General features: G+C 43.6%; 1 protein-coding gene across 1 annotated transcript in view; it reads left to right on the top strand.

Annotated features, from left to right (window-relative positions):
- The window catches only part of LOC139647876 (rho guanine nucleotide exchange factor 28-like), a 40,928-nt gene that overhangs the window by 7,803 nt on the left and 10,431 nt on the right, over positions 1 to 22,694 (top strand). The window contains exons 5-19 of the mRNA XM_071523867.1: positions 494 to 677; positions 1,238 to 1,439; positions 2,470 to 2,545; positions 4,216 to 4,262; positions 5,113 to 5,185; positions 15,205 to 15,326; positions 15,558 to 15,916; positions 16,547 to 16,721; positions 17,559 to 17,670; positions 17,898 to 17,978; positions 19,013 to 19,055; positions 20,077 to 20,166; positions 20,811 to 20,934; positions 21,745 to 21,889; positions 22,167 to 22,222. Of these exons, the coding sequence (XP_071379968.1) occupies positions 494 to 677; positions 1,238 to 1,439; positions 2,470 to 2,545; positions 4,216 to 4,262; positions 5,113 to 5,185; positions 15,205 to 15,326; positions 15,558 to 15,916; positions 16,547 to 16,721; positions 17,559 to 17,670; positions 17,898 to 17,978; positions 19,013 to 19,055; positions 20,077 to 20,166; positions 20,811 to 20,934; positions 21,745 to 21,889; positions 22,167 to 22,222 (1,889 nt within the window). The remainder of the gene's footprint in view (positions 1 to 493; positions 678 to 1,237; positions 1,440 to 2,469; positions 2,546 to 4,215; positions 4,263 to 5,112; positions 5,186 to 15,204; positions 15,327 to 15,557; positions 15,917 to 16,546; positions 16,722 to 17,558; positions 17,671 to 17,897; positions 17,979 to 19,012; positions 19,056 to 20,076; positions 20,167 to 20,810; positions 20,935 to 21,744; positions 21,890 to 22,166; positions 22,223 to 22,694) is intronic.

The raw sequence follows: 22,694 nt of genomic DNA, 5'->3' as shown, positions 1-22,694 counted from the left end.
TCATTTTGACACTGTCCGGTTACCTGGATACAGACCTTATTGGACCTTACTGAGTGGCACACTCAGAAATAAGAACCTGTTACTGGATTGTTGAAAGGCTTTTATTGCATTAAAGTGGGTCAGTGGAGCAGAGGTATCCAGTGCCGTGCCAGAGGAGAAAAGAAAACGGGGACGAGAGTAGAAAAATTGGGACTGATCAGTCAGTGTTATTGAGGTTAATTATCAAGAGGAAGTGGTTATTAAGACGAGATGCTCTACATGTTATTTTTCTCATGTTCCCCCTCTCTTTCCTCTGGCCCCTTTTCTCTCTTCCTGCTTATCTCCCTCTTCCATTCAGCAGCTTTCTCAGATCCCAGCCCACTGCATGCTTTTATCTGTACAGAGTTATATTTTTAACATATCTATCCACTGCATGAATAATCTCCCTCTGTCTCTACATCTCTCTCTCTCTCTGTGTCTCTGTCTCTCTCCCCCTCCTCCTCCTCCTCCTCAGATCGCAGTCCCAGAGAGTCTCCCCTCCACCTGGCGGTGCGATGGGGTCTGTGTCGGCTGGCGGAGCTGCTGCTTTGCCAGCCGGGTGGTCTGATGGCTGTGAGTCTGCCGAACGAGGAGGGGGTTACACCGCTGCAGCTGGCACAGACAGCAGGAAACACCGAGCTGCTGGAGCTGCTTACACAGTACGATACGTATAGATTATAACAGTGCAAAAAATACACTGCTGTGTTGTTTATGCCCACAATATAGAACTTTCACAGGCACAGCAGTAAGGAAAACATTTCTTTCTAACAGAGAGGGGAAAACAACTCAGTTTTACAATAGCTATTACCCCAGATAATTTGCATTCTTCAGATTTCTCAAATGTTATAAATCTACTGTAAGAGGTACATTTTATGCACAAATCATAAAATGTTAAACACCTGTTAGTATTACCTGTCAAACTCAGGAATGTTTTGTGTCCAACCAGTTGGGCTCAATCTGGGATCCATAAATCTAGGGCAGGGTTTTACGGGCCTCTATTTACTTGAAAAACGACAAGACCATCATCTGCAGTGGGTGACAGCAGTTTTAGGGAGAGAAGCTGTAACATTAAAATGGAGGAATATATTTGGAAAGCTTTTTTTATGCATGTACCAGCTGATGAAAAATGTTCTCCAATACACAGTAAGAAAATGAGCATTCGAGAGTTCTCTTTTTATTTTTTAATGTGACTGGAACTAACTCACCTGGCGTGCCGCAGCCCGCCCAACCCCCTGGCCACGCCTCCAGCAGGACTGTCCCAGGTATGGGCGGACCGGTCCCGCTTGCTCAGGTTCTGTCATGACACGGAGAACCTGACGCTGACTGTCCGACAAAACCTGAGATGGAGCTCAGAGCAGAGCCGGCACACCGACATCCTGCTTCTCAGAGACAGGCTCAGGGACGAGGACTTCCTCAAAGAGGTCGGTGTCGTGATGATGATGATGATGATGATGATGATGGTGGTGGTGGTGGAGATGATGATGGTGATGATGGTGATCATTGACCCTAGGGTTGAGAGTTGAGCTAATTCAAAAGTCCTTTAACCCTATTCATTCATCAGGCCTTTTTGAATTGTGTCTTTTTTGTCTTCTGGATGTAAGAAAAAAACTCTGCCTCTATTACTGATTGTTTTTTGTTTTTGTTTTTCATTTTCTGAATCATGTTTTGGCTCGGTACTCTCTGCTTCTTTCTCTCATTATTATTTAGTATTTATGTATTATTTGACAACAATAACAATACAACAACTGCTGATACTACTACACTATTACTGACACTACTACAACTACTATTACTGCTACAATTACTTATACTACTACTACTACTGTAAGTATTACTAGTATTACTGATACTACTACCACTAATAAAATAATATTCATAAAATACTTTTCATTTTTACTTCAAATTCAATGAGAAAATTGGTCAGGGAAAATGCTCATCATATACCCCAATCTGAAGTTCTATTGCAGTAGAATGTAGATTTTGACACTTGATTGGTAATTCAGACCCTTGTCTACTGTCACATACCCTAACCATATGCTTCATACTGCTTCAGAGTAATTTAGAGCCAAAAAATAGCCTGATTCTGGTGTTTTTTATTTATTTATTTATTTTTATAGATCTTTGACATCTAAAATCATTGCATGATAAACATTTATATTCAGATTCATCTAAATGTTTATCATGCACTTTCAGATGTCAAAGACCAAAAATAATAAATAATCTGTACTTTTTGGCCAGAAATAGGGGGATCTTGTTCAAAAAGAGATGCAGTTCTTTACCTGTTCATCTGATTCACCTGAAAATACCCTCAAATTAAAGCCAGACAGCCATTGTGTTCTTTCACATCTAAAGTAATGAGCATGGAGCCAAAACATCAAGCAGCCTGTCACTGACCAAATATTTATGGAGCTCAGTGTATTTCTTCTCTTCAACATATCACTTCTCCCTCAGATCAAAGCGCTCAGGAGGGAGCGGGCAGAGACCATCTTAGGGAAAGAAGAACTAGTGGATGATCCTACAGAGGACGGTATGATACTTTTCCAAGTCTCTCTGCTTTGTGGGATCTAGGAAGCCCGGCTTTACCAAAACATCCAATCTTTACCGTTCTCCTTTGGTATGCCTTTTTTGATTCTATTAGTTCATGCAGAGAAAGCCACAAGATGGCTAGATAGTACAGTGGTTTGGATCAGGATACAATGTTTGTGTAAATTGACTGCCCTCCATTGGGAGGTTTGGGTACTGCAAGTCTGTGAAACCCTTTGGGAGTGAAAAGATAAGAAGAAACTTAAATCATCCCTGTAGGGAAATTGGGCCATTGCAGCAGCAAATAATAACAGCATACAGCAAAGAAAAATAAATTAATATAAAATAGAATATAAATAAGAGCATAGTGAAAGAGGGCCATATAAACATACCCAATCAACCTATGAAAAGGTATAGATTACAGCATTAAGAGAGTGTGCAAAATAGCAGTAGTAACAACAGGATAAGTAACTGAGACAAAGAAAAAAATAATGAAAAGTATTAACAAAAAAATGCACCTTATCAAATACAATCAAATTACAGCTGTAGATAACATGCACATTTGGAAATGTATATTATTACCTGTCACCAGATGGCGAAAATGTATCTACAGAAAAGTGCCAATGTGCAAGGCTCATGTGCATTGTTGTTGTTATGGATGGAGGTGGCATGTGTACAAAAAATGCGTCCAGAGATATGTATCAATTCATATGAATGTGCAGAAATATGTACATAAACGTATAATAATAATAATACATGTACATATATAAATAAGAAACGGTGTAAGCAGTGGTCATATAGATCAGTCAGCACCCTTCTAGCTGGCTGATACTGGGGCCGTTTGGGTAGGAAACATTGAACAATCTGTAAAAGACTAAGTCTGAAAGCACACACACATATGCACAAACACACACAAACATATGCACACAATGATTTCTGGTATGAATCTTGTAGCTCAGCAGAAGACACTGGGGTGAGGCATTATGTTTAAGGTTGTTTATCTCTCTCTCTCTCCCTCTCTCTCTCTCTCTCTCTCTCTCTCTCTCCCCTCTCTCTCTCTCTCTCTCTCTCTCTCTTCTCTCACTGGGATGCAACATAAGAGCCAGCTGGCATCAGTGTACCAGCCCCAGTGAATGAGCATATTTTATGGCATCATGCTGAGGCACAGAAAGACCTTTGTCAGATTATGTCCCTCCATGTAGTTCAGCATTTCCTTATACTCTCGATTTTCCTCCTCTCTCATGGTTTCATTTTCGTCTCCACTTTCTCTCCCAACCTTTGAATCCTTTATGGGTTGCTACCACTTCCTTCTCCTGGATTTCCTGTCTTATTTTTACGTGACCCCAGACTGCGTATCACGCCACCCAAACACTAATTTGTGTGTGTCGCTGCTTTGTTTCTGGTGGGTGATCATACACCGTGTCCTTTGATCTGCGAGACACACGGTAGTTAAATGAAACGGAGATCAAGGCAAAACGGTAAAGATCCCTCCAGGTTATGAAAAGAAAACAAAAATAAGAGCTTATTTAGTCGTCAGAGATACGTAAAGCATGTGGTACATAGAGCATGCATCGTTAAAAACTATGACAAACATGTGTGCATACTTGAATCACTTTTGAAGTTTTATGGCTGCTGTAATATGGCCAACTTTGAATAAGTTTTCTCTCCTTCCAGCGCTATATCCTGATATCAATGGAGGCAACTCAGCTGTGGAAGAAAATGTGAGTACTATACAAGAAAGGATTTTTCCATATTAATTCACATACACAGCAGAGAGCTAAATAATTGAATTGAATTACAACCAGAATATCTTATACTCATACTGTCCCAAGGCTCCTGAGGACTCATGTGTAAATTAAGTACATCTGGTGATATTTATATTCATTACAAAAAACTCTGAAGTTCATCATTCGATATTTCTAAAATATATAGGTAGGATACTGCCTGTAAAAGTGTAGCAATTTTGTCAAACATGAACATAAGTCATCTACTACCCTTCGAAAAATTTTGCACTGTCAACTATTTTGCAACAGCAGGTGTCGCTTTTTTCAAATGCTAGATATAAAATTTTAAAGCAAAACTCTTCCTCTCCATTCTACCTCCATGACCATTTGCTCCATCCACTCTCATACCTCGGACCTCTGTGTGAACACACTGGCTAGAATTGGGCATTGAGCTTCCACTCCCTCGCTGCCCCTCAATACTCCATATTGTTTCACTCTCATTGTTGAGGTGTCGGAGTCGGCACCTGGCACACATGGGTGAATAGTAGACTTTGTGAGTGGTGGTGTGTGTATTGGTGTTTTGAGAGGTGTGGCGCATGTACATGATTCTGGTCATCCTCCAGGACCTGGTTTATGTGGTACAGATGGTTAGCTAATTGATCCCTCTCTCTCCCAGTCTCTCACACACACATGCACACACCAAGGCACTTGTCAAACACTCTGTTTTTGTACTTAATCCTACTCCTTTTTTGTTTTCATGGCATGTTTGTAGCATGATGAAAAGCCCCACTGTGGAAATGTGCATGCTATTTGGTGAAAGGTTCCCTGTTCCTATGTCTCCACTCAGGACTACGAGGAGCAGCTCATGTTTTGCCTGAATGAGGAGGACGAAGAGGAAGAACCATCGCAGCCTGATTCTGGTAAGGGATCATTTTATTTCAGTAAAATTCGTACGACTTCCTTCCCTGCAAGGTTACTTTCTCACAAGTCCCAATACAAAAGAGCAGCTCTTTTTGTGTTGTTAATTTCAGAAAACTGCAGCTCCTCAGCTGATGCTCATGTTTTCTGCAGGCTGAAATCGATCACTGTTGTTTTAGGTGGTGTTATAGTCAGAGGAAGTTATCCAAGTAGCTTCCAGTCAGTTTGTGCGTCCAACTGCAGGAAACATTTTCTTTCCTGAACAGAACTTAAAACTCAACTCTAATCCTGGAGTATGACTGTCTACCATCCCCACGGACTGTAGGATCACATTTCAGCCCCCTGGCTCGTCTTGCCCCCCCCCCCCCCCCCCCTCTCTCTCTCTCTCTCTCTCTCTCTCTCTCTCTCTCTCTCTCTCTCTCTCTCTCTCTGGAGTTTTTGGAGTCTTGTCATTCTGTGTTTACAATGATTGCAGTGCTGAGGAAGCTTTTTAATTGCCACATGCAGAGAATACTCCTGTGCGTAATCTAGAGTCAGCGTGGGCCATCCCTGCCAGCAGCGAAAGGGGAACAGAAAGGGATCCTAAATTGGTGGCCGAGGGAGGCTTCATCGGGATCTAGGTTGGCTGCTGTGGATGGGGAAGGATTTGAGAGTGGGAACATCCTGCGGGTTAATGATTGGCTGGTATGAGAGCAGAGCAGACTGATGCCTCAGTGTAAGAATGCTGTGGTTACAAGCTGAGGGTTCAGGCTTTATAACACTTGGCATTGGACATCTGCAATTTTAACATCCTGCGGCTGGTGCTGTTTTTCACGCTATATAGTTAAGCCATTTTGTACTCTCTCTCTCTCTGTGTGTTTGTGTGTGTGTGTGTGTGTGTGTGTGTTGGCTGGTTGAGGATTTTAACATTCTCTCTGTACTCTTTGAAAAGTTTGCCTGTGACCTCGATCAGCCAGTCAGATGCCTTGTCTGGTTAGCAAGAATAACAGCGGTCGCTCGAACACTATTTTCTTCAGTTTCCCCTCAACACCATGTTTGAATAGAAAAAACATACACTCTGACTGAAAGTGACTCAGGTTTTATACATGCCATTCTTCCGGGATTACACTGGTTATTTTACCCTTGAGGAATTTCGATTCCTCATTAGACATTCCAAAGCTGTCAGGCGTTACAAGCGACTCCCAGGCTTTTTATAAACAAGTGCGGGATATATTGTGATTGCAGCCTGTTTTTATCGCATGCAATATGGCCGCTTGACTTCAGTTCAGTCGTCATCGAATAGACAAACAGGAGTCCAGTAGCCTGGGCTTCAGTGAGGGATGAGGAATCTTGAGTGTAGCTGTCATGTTCCCCCTGTCTTCCTGATGTCAGCTGACATGCTCAGCCCCTTTACCTCTCTCTCTCTCTCTCTCTCTCTCTCTCTAGCTCTCTCTCTCTCTCTCTCTCTAGCTCTCTCTCTCTCTCCCCCTCTTTCTCCTTTTCCACCCTCTCACCCCTTCACTCTCCTTTCCCACCTTTGCCCTCCTGATGCCCCCACATTTCAAATACCCCCACCCCAAAACACACACATACACCCAAATGCATACAAACACAGACACACACACAGATACACACACAGACACACACACACACACACACACACACACACACACACACACACACACACACACACATACACACACACACACTCATGCACCCTCTTCCTCACCTCCCAGGTCAGCATTTTAATGTGAGTTTAGTGAACAAACAGCAAAGGCCACTCCATCCTGAGGGGTTTTGCTCTACACAGCTGAAGAAAGGAGTTCTGTGTGTCTGTGTGTGTGTTTTTGTGAGTGTATGTGTATGTGCGTGCATGTGTTCAAGCACTTGTGCGTGTGTGTGTGTGTGTGTGTTTGTGTGTGCGCCTGTGTGTTTGAGAGGGAGAATGCAGTGGGGAAGAGAGCTCTGAAGGGGGCAAGGGGTATAGGATAGGAAAAAAAGGGGCTGTTTGTGGCTGAATGGGGGTTGCCAAGGCTTTGCTGAATGCAGTTTTCCAGCTTGTTGAGATCCCCAGGGAGAGCAGAGTGGAGGAGTGTGAGAAGGGAAGAGCTGCAGAGCCTGTTTGCATGTTTATGTGTGTGTGTGTGTGTGTGTGTGTGTGTGAGAGAGAGAGAGAGAAGGTTTTTATGATATGGAGAGTGAGGCAGAACGACAATAGAGGATGAAAAGATGAAGGGAATAAGAGTTTGATAAACTGCCAAAGTTTGACGCCGCTCAAATCGGGAATGCTAACAAGAGTTTCTGACCCCGGCTGTAGGATCTAATTGGAGAACGGAAAAAAAGGATTAAACCTCGCACAGACCCCACAAAGGCAGCATTAATGTTCACCAGTACAGTGCCAACACCCCCCCCCCCCCCACACACACACACACACATACACACACACACACACAGAGAAACTACTTTATAACTCTCCACACTTTACTCTTTCTATAGTTGCACTGTACCTCCTTTTCCCCCTCTGCATACTTTGCCACTCTGCTGTTCAGTTTCTGCCCACAGCAACATTCTCCTCACATCCCCTCTCTCCTTTATCAAATTCCTTCATTTATATGCATTCATAAAACACACTTTTGGCCTTTTTCCAGAACGCCGTTGTCTGAATTGTCTCTTAAACCGCTTCTCTGTCCCGTTCTATTCAGTTCTACCATCTCTAGCCAACTGGACTTGTATTCCTGCAGCAAATGGAGCACTGTACTCCCACAAGTCGACAAGGGGAAGAAAAAAAAAAAAAAAGACATGGAAAAGCGAAGAAGAAAACAGCAGCAGCTCTCACTGCTGTCTCCATGGTGAAGCTGCTGACCTGGCAGCCTGCCCCCCCTCCTAGTCTCAGCTTGGCTTTGACATGCTAAAATAGAGAGAGAGAGAGAGAGAGAGAGAGAGACAGACAGAGAGAGGGAGAGAGGGAGAGGAGTGAATGGGAAGGGGTCTCTTCAAAGTGTTCTTTGGATGTGGTATTATGCATATGAGCGTTTGGTGTGAACGGTTTGTACCTTGGAGTGTCTGGAGTGTGCAGCTCCGCGGCCCGGCATATCTCCGAGACAATCATGAACTCGTGAAGTTAATGATTTGTTCTGTGTCTCAGACTCACCTCTGCCGGACTCCTGAGCTGTCTGTCCGCCCTGGTGTTTGTCTTTGCTGTAGGTTCTGAAGTCACTCCTGTGTTTGTCTCTCTCTCTCTCCCTCTCCCTCTCTCTCTCTCCTTCAGTCATTCTTTCCGGCCGTCAATACCCCCTCACCCCCTCTTCTCCTGTCAGCATGTGTTGATCTCCCTCTCCCTCTCCCTCTCTACTGTGTGTGGTGGTTGAGTGACTGAGTGAGTGTGTGTGTGTGTGAGAGAGAGAGAGAGAGGGAGAGAGAGAGAGAGAGTTGGCACAGATTTAAGAAGAGAGAAAGAGGGAAAGAGAGGGAAGAGTGGTAGAGAGAAAAAGCAGGAAAACGAGAAGAGGGAGAGAGTGAGAGAGTGAGTGAGTTAGGCAGAAGGACAGGGAAAGGTCCTAGCTCTGCCGGACAGTTGCTGTGTGGCTGCGGAGGAGGAGGAGGGGGAGGGCGAGGATTTTAGGGGGAGGGGTAGTTGGGGTAGACAGGGGGAGGAGGGGGGGTGGGGGGGGGTGGACATGCTGGCTCACTCCTGAAGTGTCAGTGTGTCTCCAGTGAGGCTCTGGAAAAAGGAGAACGAATGCTGCCGCTAGTCCACAGTCTGTTCAGTTCACTGGGAAATGGATGTAAATTGAGCCGCTGTTCGCTTCTTTATCACAAACACCCGGAGCAGTTTGGGTGAAGATTTCTTGAGGAAAGCAAGTCATGGATTCAGACTCAGACTCTCCTTTCAACTACTCCTGGCCCTCTTTTCCCAAGATGAGGATACGCAGGAAGACAGGAAAAAAAGGTACCGCTGGGTAATAATAATTGATTGGTGCGTAGATGCAGGAATCTCAATTTATTGATTCATAGAAACGCCGTTTTACTTTCATTCCATAGTGATTGTAGTTTCTTGGTTGTATGGGGAGCTGTAAATGTTCATTAGGTCACTTTTCATTTGACAGACAGTCGAACATCCTTGGAAAACACAAGTGTCACTGACATGTTGATTAATGCGTAAAAATGTTCTCTGCCTGCACCCTAATTTTGCTGCATAGTGTTCGACAGATATTAGGTAGATGTGGCTTGATTGTAGAGAGAATGTTATTTACTTTTAAATAAGCAGATCATGCAGGGTTTTTTTTTTTTCATTTATATCTCTCCCCTCATAGTTACATCATGTTATACATGGCAAATCCAGGGAAGTGAAATTCTACCCTAGAAAGTCTCGACAGAATACCACAAACTGGCCTCCTGGCAGACACGTTTCTCCATCCACCCTGGAACAATAAAGTTAAAATTAGCCTGTTCCCATTACCCGTACTTACTCACAGACCCCCACTGCAGCTCTGGCTCAATCACAGTGAGATAACTACATGTTTGCTAATGATGTAACCTGATACCTGACAGTATGTTGGGGAATGTCAGATGTCCACTTGAGGCTTATTGAATGGCTCGGTGCTTTCGACATCTTCAGACCGCACTGTTGTGTACATGAATGAACCTGCGGAGGTGTCATGGCCTCATGTGACTGCCGGATGTTAGACTGTGCAGATGGTCGGCTTCACTGAAAACCTCCTGGATGCTGTCACACACCTGCACTGATGATGATCAGGTTTTTGTTGTACCCTCATTTGAGGCTGTCATTGCAGTGTCATTGGCCCTGGAGTGCTCTGTTCGCCACATCAGACTGTCAGTTCATCATTATCTTAACCAAAATCAAGTTAATCCTAGTACTTGACGCTGGCATACAAGTGTGTTGTTACATCGTTGGCCATTGGAGAGCGGGCACTAAGGTGAACGCTTAAAATAGTGCAAAATCTGACCGCTGTGGTTAAGCAGTTCATTGCAGTGTGTGTGTGTGTGTGTGTGTGTGTGTTGGGGGGAGAGAGAGAGAAAGAAAGGGAGAGAGAGAGGGGGAGAAAAAGAGAGACAGAGAGCAAGATCAAGTTACTGCCATGCCTGTGTCATGGCTCAGCTCCAGTCATCTTTTCCTCATCTTTCACCGTAAACTTTCAGCAGATTATCCACATTATTGCTTCTTAATTGTGACTGACATTACCACATTTTTTACACACTGTTATTATTCATTTGGACAGCAGAACCCACCACACTATATAAACTTTTACAGTAACTCAACGTACATTTTTGAGGTGGATACATTTTTGAAATGCCCACTTAGCAACTGTAACTCAAGGAATAAACTGGAATGGAATAAACTGCCTGTCGTCTAACAATGCACCTGTGAAGTAAAATGTGATTTCAGGTGTGCGGAGCCACAGTTTATTTCTTCACTGTGAGGACAGATCAGTGTGTGCTGTGGATTTACCTCTTCCTGGATCTCTCTGGCTGGGTGACGCACTGAAATGTAAACACAGCGTGAGCGCATGATGTGATGCTTGGACCAGCTTGTTAGGCCGCAGGTGTCATAACTCAGTGTGGGCTTGTGGATTTTGGTGGACAATTGTTTTAACGATTTAAGCTGCCCTCCAGAACATTTTGGTCAGATAATTACCTCTCCCCTTTTATAAAGTAATAACACCCTCTATTGTGATTCTTTTTCTCCTTTTTTAGGCACGGCTTGTTATTTTACTCTGACTGTAATTTCTCCCAGCTCTCTCTCCAAAGTGACAATTGTTTATTGTGGTGCTTGACGCGCACGCTACATCATAAAAGCAGTGACAGCATGAACAAATAAGCTTTTTAAACTCATAATAAACAAGCCTTGGTGTTTGTCACAGTTAACGATTATGATCTTCTGTTTATCTTAACTTTTTTTTTTTTTTTTTCGCAATTTAAGCACACCAGCAGCTCCTAAAGAGAGGGAACCTTGAGAAAGAGTCCTTGTGACGGCTTTCCTCCCCCCCTCCCTCTCCCCTGCCTTCCTCGATCTCTCTCTCCCATGGGGTGTGCGCGGGTTGAAGGGTCACACTCTGTGTTTAACTGCCCTGGTCTGGAAACCTGGCACTGACTGCTGTCTTTGTCTGGGTCTCTGTAGAGCTCTCTCTCTCTCCCTCTCTCTCTCTCTCTCTCCCTCTCTCTGCTGCTGCTGCTACCTTCCCGGCAGTGCTACTGTATAGTCTTGGCTCTCACTCAGGGACGTGCTCTGAATATCACATGCAGCCTACCTTTTCTCGGAGCAAAATCCTATACAAACAACCCCGCACACTGCTCTGCATTCCTTAAAACCTGAGCTTTTGAAACGGGAAACCTGCGGACAGCGCTTCGGCCGCGGCGATAAGAGAACCGCTCCAGCTGATGGATTGATTCTGGTCAGCTCTAACCTGTCAGTAATACGAACTGCCTGCCCCTCTGTTATTCTCCCCGTTAACTAATGTCAAACACAGATCTCAGCGCTTGACAGTAATGTTCACTGCGGCACTGTTTATGGGTCGGAGGTGTGTGAATGATAGGGCCCGCGGAGGCCAGCTGTGGGTTTGGACCGGGCCCAGAACCTGAACTATTAGGCCCGTCCGTCAAGTTCCTGAACTGGGTTTATGTGGAACAATATCTGCTTTCAAACAGCGGTTTGACCCACATCCTGGTTCTGACCCTCTTCAGATTTGATGTGCACCGAAGTTAATCCTGAGATGTGTAATAGAAGGTCTAACATGACTTTGCGCAGATATTATTGATATGGATTCAAGTGTATATAGCGTTTTCATGTGGATTTACACAGGACCCAGCAGTGTTTTAACAATAGAAGGCCAGGTTGTAGCTTGGTATTCTCCCATTTCCACTAATTTCAGACCGTAGGAATTTGCAGTACATTTAAGTTCCTCTGGGAGATATGATGTGGTTCTCAGGATGATTCAGGGCTTTGGGGATTCAGGATTGATGTGGAGTGTGGTCTGGGTGTCCTGTGGTGGTTCAACATGGACTTGAATCTATCCCGGTATGTTTGATGTGGAGGGAGCAGGAATCATCTGGTGTCCTCGTCAGTGTCTGCTTGACTCCCTGTTTGCCTCTCAGATTTATGGGACACACCGCCTACAGGAAGCACAGCCAATTGTCTGTCTGATTTATTCTCTGCTACAAATACTGGACTTGTCTTCTCCTCTGCAGTGCTGCCGGCTGGGAAACAGAGATCAACTGTGGATTTGTTCTTGAAGAAAACTGTTGAGTCTCGCCTTAAACAGCTACTTGAATAGTTTAGGTGGACATAGCAGTGCCAGATACGTGTTTTTGTGCCATTGGCATCGTTGCAGGCATGGCTTGGCCAGTGTAAGGTGACTCTGTCATTAGGAACATAATATAACTGAGCTAATGAGGCTGCCTCCGCTGGTTAGCTTGATGAGTACTGCACTGTTACTGCCGGTTGCTAATGTCGTTAGAACCTGACTTTCTTATCCAGGGAAGGTTTAGCAGAATGTGAATGCTCTTTCTTCATGCCCTACTTCACATTCATACAGTTATACACAGTCATACCTGAGAGCTCAATTCAACCAAATTCTGCTACTGTTGGCCACTTAATAGCTCCACTAGAGCAGCTGGGAGTGACTTGGCAGCTCCATTAGAGTAGTTGGGGGTTAAGTGCCATGCTCTGTTGGTAATCAAGTGAAAGATAAAACCTTGATAAGCTAAGTGTAAGTCTTAAAGGAAAAATCCACCTTAAAACACATTTAACATTGTTAAAAACAACTATTAGCAATGTACCTTGCATTTCTGGACCCATTTTGTGATTTGGTGATGTATTTTTCTTATTCCTATTGAGGTGGCCAGCGGCAATGGATTTTTTTCATCTAAATGATCAACAGTAAAATTCATCGCAGAAGAGGCAGAGATACCAATTTCTGAACTGGCAGTAGCCTTAATAGACCAGAATGCAATGCAGCTACAAGACATGTTGCGTTTTGAGTAAGAGGCGCAACTTTCACTTTTTCTCAACTGGAAAAACTCTGTCTTTACTATCACAATCTACCTCTCCACCTACACGTATAACCCACAGCTGAATGCAACAAGTTCACGTCCCTTCTCTGGGGTTTGTTGAAAGTCATTCTGGGAACTGTAGGAAATCACTAACTGAAGTAGAAGTAGATGAGGCAGGTTGAGAGAAAGTGGCTACACCAAAAAAAATTGTTACAACACTTTGAAATCCTGGGATTGAACATTACAGATTAAGGATATATAAAAGTATCCAATGGTGGATTTTTCTCTCAAATTTAAATTAAGGTTTGCGTTAAACACCCATGTTGGTGACATCAGATTCAAAGCACACATTTTTACTACATCTAGTGCTTGTTTTGACAAGTGTGTGTGTGTGTGTGTGTGTGTTTGTGTGTGTGTGTATCATTTCTGTTCAAAACATAGTTTTAACTGACAAGTTGAAGGCCAATCACACACTGAAGTAGCCTGGTATCCAGCCCCTATGAATCGCAGTTTTCAGCACTCTTCGAATTTGCATGGCAATTCATATTCATTCATAAAGATATTCATATTTATATTCATTCATAAAGATTCATATTCAGAATTCCCTTATGAATTGCCATGCAAATTCGAAGAGTGCTGAAAACTGCGATTCATAGGGGCTGGATACCAGGCTAACACTGAAGGTGACCATGTGTAAAAACTGTAAACAGTGTTGGATGTGTTGGACAGACAATAGCATATGAGAGGGGATACAGCTCATGGGATTAGCATGAAAGCTTTACCTATGAATAAAGAGCGGTGGTTTCTTGCAGATAGGAGTTGCTTATTTGAGTTGATTGAAAGAATGACATCAGGTGTAAATCTGGTAAGCTTGGCGAACCCCACCAAGTGTTGAGTAAAATTTAGAATGCAGTCCTAATGGAAATGTGCGCTGCATAGGAATGCTGAATCTAAACAGATCAGTCCCGTACTTGCCAGTGAAATAGCCAAGCTCACCGTAAATTTTCCTCTTTGGCTTTGTGTAGGTTGACACCCAGGTATTATACAACAACAACTATCTGCCATGTTTGATTAGTGATTCAAAATCATTAGCTTCTCAAAAGTAACTATCTAGCTTGCAGTCACAACAGACCGGTTACACTTACGCAGAGTGGAAGAAGAAGAAGAGTGGTGCGTTTATTTATCGTTGTTCTCGACATAAAATACATCAGCCATTTCACCCAATTTTAAGATGATTGTGAAGCAATGAAGAGCAAGCTGAGGTTTCTGTCATACAATGTTTATTTAAAATATCCCACACCCTGATTTTCACTATTCATTCACACCAATTCACACAGAATTGCATTTTTCATTGGAATGGGCCTTTAAAACATAAGTCAGTCACATTAATAAAGTTCTTTGACTGAATTTCCCTTGACGCTCTGACACAATACTTGACTCTGTTACAAAAATGGCTCATCAGAGGTTCTTTGTATTGCGTGTTGTCACTGGTAAGGTTTTCCTTCAGCCTGTTTGTGTGTGTGTGTTCATAGGTTCTTTTACTCCCTTATACCTGAAACACTTTCTAAGAAATTCTGTTGAGGAGAAGCTGTGTTTTGTAGAGTGCAACATCCCAGAGGGAGCTGTGTGTGTTTTTCCTCTGTTAAACAGCCATGGCAGGGGATCGGTCACAGTGACCCTACTGTGTGGAAAGTGTTCCTCTGAATGCTACTGTGTTCTCACCAGGAGTTATTTCCACTCCATCGCTGTATATGGACGGCAGGGTGGGGATAAAACATGCTTGCAGACGTCCACTCGTGCTCACAAATTCAGGCACATGCGAGGACCACACAGCCACACACACACACACACACACTCCGGCTCTGAGACTCCTGGTCCTGAACAATGATATGCAACTGCCCAGGATGTGCACGTCACTTCCTGTGTTTGTGAAAATTTACTTGGTGTTGCTGTGGAAACTGAATGTAATATTGAAAAATCCCCTCCTCTGTCTCTGTGGCTCCCTCCTCCCTCCCTCCCTCCCTCGCTGTAGAGAAAAGCCAGTCGATAAGGGAGAGCCAGGCCGCGTCCACGACTCTGGCTGCAGCTGCCAGACTGTCGGCCATGATACACGGCAAAGACCAAGTGTACGCCAATGCCATGTTGGTGGACCAGGTGAGTCGGGGTGAAAATTCAAAGGAAACGCCATCTCTCTCTGTTTAGTGTGAGTGGATGACATCAGCTGACTATCTACAATAAGGCAACAACCATATGCTTCATAACATTAAGTAAAAAGATGATGATTGGGTACATATTATGGGGTAATGGTTACAAACCAGAAGCATGCCGGTCAGTCAGTGGAATGATTCCCGCTGTTTTCCTCACTTTCTCCCTTCCCTGCTGCAGGTTGATGATGTGGATATAAAGTACCGCTCTCCAGGGGAGGACGAGGGGGGCTGTGTGGCCCGGGTCGGCAGCCCATGCTGGGACTCAGTCACCTGCCTCCAGACCCGGCAGCCATCCCCGGCCCAGAATGGGGAGAGGGGAATCCAAGGCTCGGCCGTCGGTCATCCCAGGGAGCCGTCCCCTCACGTCTCTCCCCCCTCTCCCTTTGCTTCCTCCCCTTCTTTTCCTTCCTCCCCCCTGGCCTCCGCCTTCCGTGTGTTTGAGGGAGGACAGAGGCGTCAGATGCAGCCGTGCCTGCCAGTCTCTCCTGGTTTCGGTCACAGAGGGACCAGCTTGCCGGAGGCGACCCAGGGCCTGAGGTAGGACATTATCTCTGGGTTGAATCTTCATGACTCAGACATTCAGAAATGTGCATGAAAGACTGGATTAAAACTATTATCTCTAATTGTGCAGCTTCTAATGTGGCTTCCTCATCACTGGTTCAGTATTTTGTGAAAATCTGATCCAAACAAAATGAAAGAGCCAACAGTCTGCATTGCGGTCAATTTGATTCCATGATTTGGTTGAAAAATAAAGCAATGCAACTGCGTATTAAAGTGTTGGACCAATTTAGATGCTTTGTGTGTTGTTTTGTTTTTTTAGAAGAATGAGAAATATTTCTATGGCTAACCCATATTAAGATAACCAAGAATCATCTCTCTAAGATTTCAACAAAGCATTATTTGACGTTTAGTGCAGCAGTTGCAGTCACAGTGACGGGAAGTCGCAGGAAGCTTGAACACAATTGGGCGGTTTGTGTTTTGAAGTTGCTCAGTACATTCCTTTCAGAGCATGCACAGCTTCCTCAGTGCTGCAGGATCCTCCATGTGAGCCCTAAAGTAACAGTGTGGAATGAAGAAGACACAATTAATTCAACAGACTACAGGATGATGACGCACCAAAGATATAATGGTTTGTGTTTGTTTGTGTGTGTTTATGTGTGTGAATAGTCCCAGTCTTGAGTGTGACAGTGGTGAAGAGGACATACTGGGCCGTTCCTACCCCTCCTCATCTCCAAAGCAGCAGCCCGTCCTCCAGTCCAGCTCAGGAGAAGAGAGGGACTCTTTCGACACATCGCCAGACTTTAACCGCACACACTCCGACAGCACACACAAGTCTACCAAGGTACGCCTTCATATGTACTATACCTTTTGTTTTTGCTGTTTAACATGTTCACTGGAATATCCATGTTCCCTGCCTGCAGAATCACATGTGGCCTAGGATTGAAACCAAGCAGAGCTTTCTCTCCTGTTTCTCCTGTTTTCTTCTTTATAACATACAATAAATTATAATACTGTCTTTATTACTATATTGCCCACTAGACAAGAGTTTGAAAAATGATTGGTTATGGTTGCTCACAAACTCAGTTATTCAAGTTAGTCAAGTTATTTGTGAGGTATTCAACAGTCTTTGACTTTTATCTGCAGAATGGGCGTGACTGATGTGGTGCTTAGTGCCTTGCTCAAGGACTTGCAGTGATAGTGTAATTTCTTTTCTAACATCAGGAACCAGTCGACAGTGAAGCATATTCCAGATTGTCTGTCTCTAGGAATCTGTCTCCAGCATGCTCAGGTCCACTTATTTGACTGGATCCACTGGACTGGATTCATCATTCATTCAGCTGTTAAAACTCTATTGTCCTTTGAGGGAAATTTGGTTTGCAGTGAAAACACACAATAAAAACATAAAAGCACAATAAAGCCCCTAGCAAGTGGCCACAACACATCCCATACAGACAGCTGATAAGACCAGACAGAGTCAATAGCTCAATGTAGTGAAGAAAAGGTCAGACATATTGACTGGATCTGTCATCGCTCTAGAAGCCAGCTCATTCTACCGCTCTCCAAGTTGGCTGTTCGCAGGACTGAAGCGGTGAACTTTCCGTTGCCGGTCTGGTCTGCCACAAGGGATGTGTACATTTCACTTTGTCTGCATGCCTAATCTGTTCCTGCTCTCATCCAGAATCCAGAGGAAGCTGAGGTTCGTCTGCGGTCCTACTCCTACTCCTCCCCCAAGGCGAAGCTGTCGCGGCCCCTGCTAAACCGAGACGCAGCCATCTCTGACCTGGCAGAAGGTGAGTGAACTTTGAGCCCTCTGCCCTTTGACCTTTCTGCTCCCCAGGGACCAGCTGAATGGACACATGTGCCACATGTCTGACAGAGGAAGGACCGGACAGGTGTCATAAATCATTCCAAGTCAGCTTCTATAAAATATATGTGTGTGTTGTGTGTATGTGTGTGTGTGTGTGTGTGTGTGCACAAGCGAGTGTACACCATTAAGACCATCCTTTGTCCTGTGTAGATGCCGCATTCAGCAGCAGCGGTCGTTCTCTCCTTCAGGCTTTATCTCTCTCTAAATCCCTCTCTCGTCTCAACCAAGTTAGTAAGTACAAGGGCAGCATCGAACAGCAACTTAGAAACTGGGTTACAGTGTGTTTCATCGGTGTTGTTTTCGGTGAACCATGGGACAAATTGGTGATTGTCTGTCTAGGGTTGCACAATTAATTTGTATAATCTTGTATTATTGGCATATCAGCAACACTAAAACATTTAATTTTACTTAGAATGCCCACTGTAGTTGAAAATAGTCAAGATATTGATATAAGATGCAAGAAGTGCAGTAAAATTATTTTATTATTCTTTATGATTTGAGGAACAAAATTATTTTGCTGTACTTTGCAGTAAAAGAAATTTCCCAAATATTGTGATCACAAAATCTTGCAAAATAATCCGGGTAAACATAATTGTGCAGCCCTAAATCTGTCTGAAGGTTTTGTTTTTGGTGGTGAGTGCTGCGCTCATAATTTGATGTGCAGCCCGCTGTTTCAGTAATGGACCTAACTTCCAATATTTTGTAGTGCTGGATGATCAAGAGCAGACTTTCTCCAAAGCTTCATGCCAAGCATTTTTTTTTTTTACCAATTATACAATATGATTTCGAAAAAATGAGTGGTTAAAACTATTCTGATCCAAAATGCTCATTTACATGATATAATGACTCACAAGAAGAAGTGGACTGAATATGTAACGTTGTGCATTTTGTATCCAGAGGCTTTGGAAAAATTCTCTCTACACATACAGCATCTGAAGGAGGATTGCTGTTTCTCCTCTGGGGGTTTTGTTTTGCTCCTGTTTGGGTACATGTTTGTTTGCCTGTTGTTTTTGATTTTCCATCTTTGCTGTCATGTGGTTTTTCAAGTTTCTTTCCTGTGTTTACTCTTTCTCTGTAGGGGTTTGCTGGACCAAGGCCTTTTCGGGGATTCTAATATTTACCTTTGCTTCTACACAGAATCATTTTGATTTCATTCTGATTGGGGATGATGGTTTTGAAACCTCTTACTAACAATCAGCAATACTGTTTTCAAACTTGTTGAAATGAAATTTAAGTAACATGTTCCTTGTTACTCTATGTTGCAGAGCAGAGAGCGTTCAGCCTGACCGAGACTCCGAGGGAAAAGAGGTAAAAACCAGTCTGTGATTTCTTGAGCTCAAACTTTGAAGGGTCCTGCTCAGATTTTTTAGAACAGACATCCTCTCTTTTTAGGCACCAATGTTGACCAGCAGTTAGAGGTTGGCTTGGATGTGGGTGCATGTGTATATGTGTGCATTTGTGTGTGTGTATGTGTGTGTGTGTGTGCTTGTGTGTGTGCGTATGTCTCTCCAGTGTTAAACCTGTGGTCGGGGTCTGGCTGGGCAGGATGTGACATACTTCCTGTTACAAGGCCGGGGGCCAGAATCCGCTCTGATTGCAACCTCAAAATAACCCTGAGTAAACAGACAGACTGAGGGCTTTCCCGGACTGTAGACCCCAGAAACATCTAGCTCATTCTCAGACTATATTATTGACACTGAATTTACAGTATATATGTTATAGACTTAACCAGCTGTATCACTCGTTTCACAACCCCACCTTTTGGCACACAGTGTTTATTTTATTTTGTTTGATTTCATGCACGTCAGCAGCGCATATTCATACCGTGATTTATCTCATCTTACTGACTCATCAGTTTATCATGCTCTAATACATTTCATTTGCTATAAAACATGCATTGCTAACAGAGGAAGCATCATGCTAGATCATATTAGATTAGATCAGTAGATGATTGTATTAGATCATATTAATTCTAAAAATATTCAGAACCCCAGTCTGAACAGATTCACCCACCATTTTACTCCTGCCCCAGGGATTCACATGTTCAGTAAAAGTCCTGACATTAACATTTGCTAATATTTTATAATATTGTTTACTAAAACAGAATGTAGAACAAATATTGATGTCACCAGCTACATGTAAAACCTGTAGTCTTCCCACTGTCCCATACACACTTTAAATAGACTTTTCATTTAAATAGAGGTTTGTGGACCGATGGATCATATGTAGGTTTTATTTATAATTGTAGATGAGGGGAACAGTAACATCTTAAGTCTCCTGACGGACCGAACCACAGCACCCAGGTCTAAGGTGTGTTATATCCACGCAGGGTTTTGGGTTTCCGTAAGCGGGCCCAGTCAGCAGAGGAGGAGAGCAGCGCTTCACTCCAACACCTCACCCTCACAGAGTTCCTCAAAGAGTATGTTCTCGCTGCCATGCATGTGTAGACCGGCCGAGGCCCCAGACGGCCCGGCTTAACCCACTCTAACCCTGTTGTCAAATCATGCACCAACTCATCCAACAACAACGCGGTTTCTTCGCAGGTGTTTTTGGTCAGAAATGAATCTCCAGAAGTACTAACAGTTGTAATGTCAGTCCACACTGTTGGGTCGATGTGGTGTTGCATGTATTTCCCTTCTTTACTTTCTGTCATCGTTACCTTTCACCTGGAATGTCTAATGTTGGAATGTCTAATGTAACTAGCATTGCCATGAATAGTTGACACGTTATTAATTGCATCTTGCCAAGGTCATACTATAAATAGCATAGACTAGAGCCCTTAGTGACTGTTAGTTCAAAACTTCCAAGCATGCCAAGCATGTTCTTAAGAGTAATGGTCTGTAAACCAGGGGTCCTGGAAGACTGCAGGCCGGACATTCTTCCATTCCAGCGTGACACCAACATCCCAGATTATTTAACTTTATTTAATTTATTGAACTAGTAATAAATTCATTATCATTATAAATCGTGTCCACGTTGGACTTGAATGCTGCAGTCTTCCAAAGGCCAAAATAATTTAATGAGTTGTGATGACTGCTGACTGAAATGTTGACAATGACACAGGATCGAGGATGAGGAGTGGGATAAATATATAATCCCCTCCAAGGCCGAGTCGGAGAAATACAAAGTGAGCCGGACCTTCAGCTTCCTCAAGAACAGGATGTCCAGCACCCGCAACAAAACCAAGGTGAGGCAGCAAAATGACCTTTGCTCTGGTGGAAAATACAATTCCTGCGGTTTGAGGCTAAGATTTTGCTTTAAAGCAGTTTCAGATAAAAAAAAAAATGTATGTAACAGAATTGAAAAAACCCAGAACTGAAAGGCCTCCCAAAGCAGCGTAGTAAAAGGTTTACCACCACTCAGACAGGCTCGGTCAAAATTCCTGTGCTGGGGAGCCATTGTCTGCACATGGTGCCTTTATTTGGCCAGAGAGAAAATTCCCTCTCCTCAGATCTTAGCAACAGGACACAGTGAAAATATCCTCTTACATAATGCACAGACCCCCAGCACAGCATGAGGAACCAAAACACATTCCATAGTATAGTATAGTATACTCTCGCTCTTATAAACGTGTGCACGTGTTTGAATACATGTTTCCAATGTGTGCTCAGACACACTCACGGCGCACGTGGTCACGTAAACACACACTCTTTTAGACTTCCTTGTTAACTTTGATAAGAAAATAAACATCCCTCTATCGCACACACAGAGGAATCCCCTAACTCCCCCCTGAGTGACTTACCACTGCAGCAGCAGCGGTCCCTGTGGACCTTAACAAAGTAAACAGACATAAACCCACTGAGAGGCCCCTCTATCCCATCTAACTCCACTTAAACAGGTGTGTGAGCATGGAGATGGCTGCTGTATGCCTCTCTCTGCCTACTAGTCATACTCATGTAATTGTCTGATTTTACTTTTCCCGGTTCACATGATATCGTGGCATCAACCGCAGCCTGCTGAGTGACGAGATTTAAAATATTTACAACTTGCTTTCCAGGTGAAGGGGAAAGAGGTGAAGGAGGGAAAGGAGAAGCCAGGAGCCGCTAATGGACACCAGTTTGTTCCTGTCTCTCCATCTGGCCCGTCTCTCTGTGTGGCCTGCGATAAGCCTGTTTCTGGGAAAGAGCTGCTGCAGTGCTCTAGTGAGTGTTACACTGTCTGTACTGTTGTTGTTTTATGTCCCGCAGTTGCTGAGCTATTTAGGTTTCACGTAAATCTCTGCACGTGCAGTCTCAATGTTTTGTTCAGCAAAAGCAGTGAAGTCAGCGTTGTTCCTCTTTCAAAATCAACATAAATTGTAAGCATTTACTGAAGAGAGGGACAGTTCAGCAACCGTCTGCACATGGAATAGAGTTTTGGTAATTGTGTCAGATATCAATTAACTGATCAGATGAACTGAAATTTGATCTTTGCCTGTAGACTGTTTCCTGAGTGTCCATAAGGGCTGTCGAGAGTCGGCTGCAGTCTGTGGGAAGGTAACACACACACCAGTCTCACACACCTCATTTCACCCCAAACCACCTCAAGCAAGAGTAATGAATCATTTCAAATTTTAATTTAAAATCTACCCAAAAACACACTAACACTGTTAAAAAAACAGCTATTGGCAATGTACCTTGCATTTCTGGGTCCATTTTGTTGTTTGGTGGTTTATTTTTCTTATTCCCACGGATAACTGGCCAAATGTAGTAAATTTGCAGCTCAGCTACAATGAAGTTTCATGGCAGAAAAGTTCTGAAGTATCTGAAAAGTAACTGGTAAACATCAGGTTTTGGCAATCACCATTTTGCATCAGTGGTCACCAATCACACAGGGCGATATCCATTGTAGAAGAGGCAGAGATAATAATTTCTCCACTTCCATACTCCCACCTTTGATTCAAAGCAACAATGCCCTCTTGTCTGTGTCGAAAGGCTTCCTTGAAAATGTAGGAAATCAGTATCCGAA

This window comes from Centroberyx affinis, unplaced genomic scaffold, assembly GCF_046629955.1.
Source record: "Centroberyx affinis isolate AG114_WGS23_722 - 3 ecotype Tasmania unplaced genomic scaffold, CSIRO-AGI_Caff_v1 ptg001129l_1, whole genome shotgun sequence".
NCBI lineage: Eukaryota > Metazoa > Chordata > Actinopteri > Beryciformes > Berycidae > Centroberyx > Centroberyx affinis.
The sequence above is the reverse complement of the archived record's forward strand: the minus strand, read 5'-3'. Positions and strand labels throughout refer to the sequence as shown.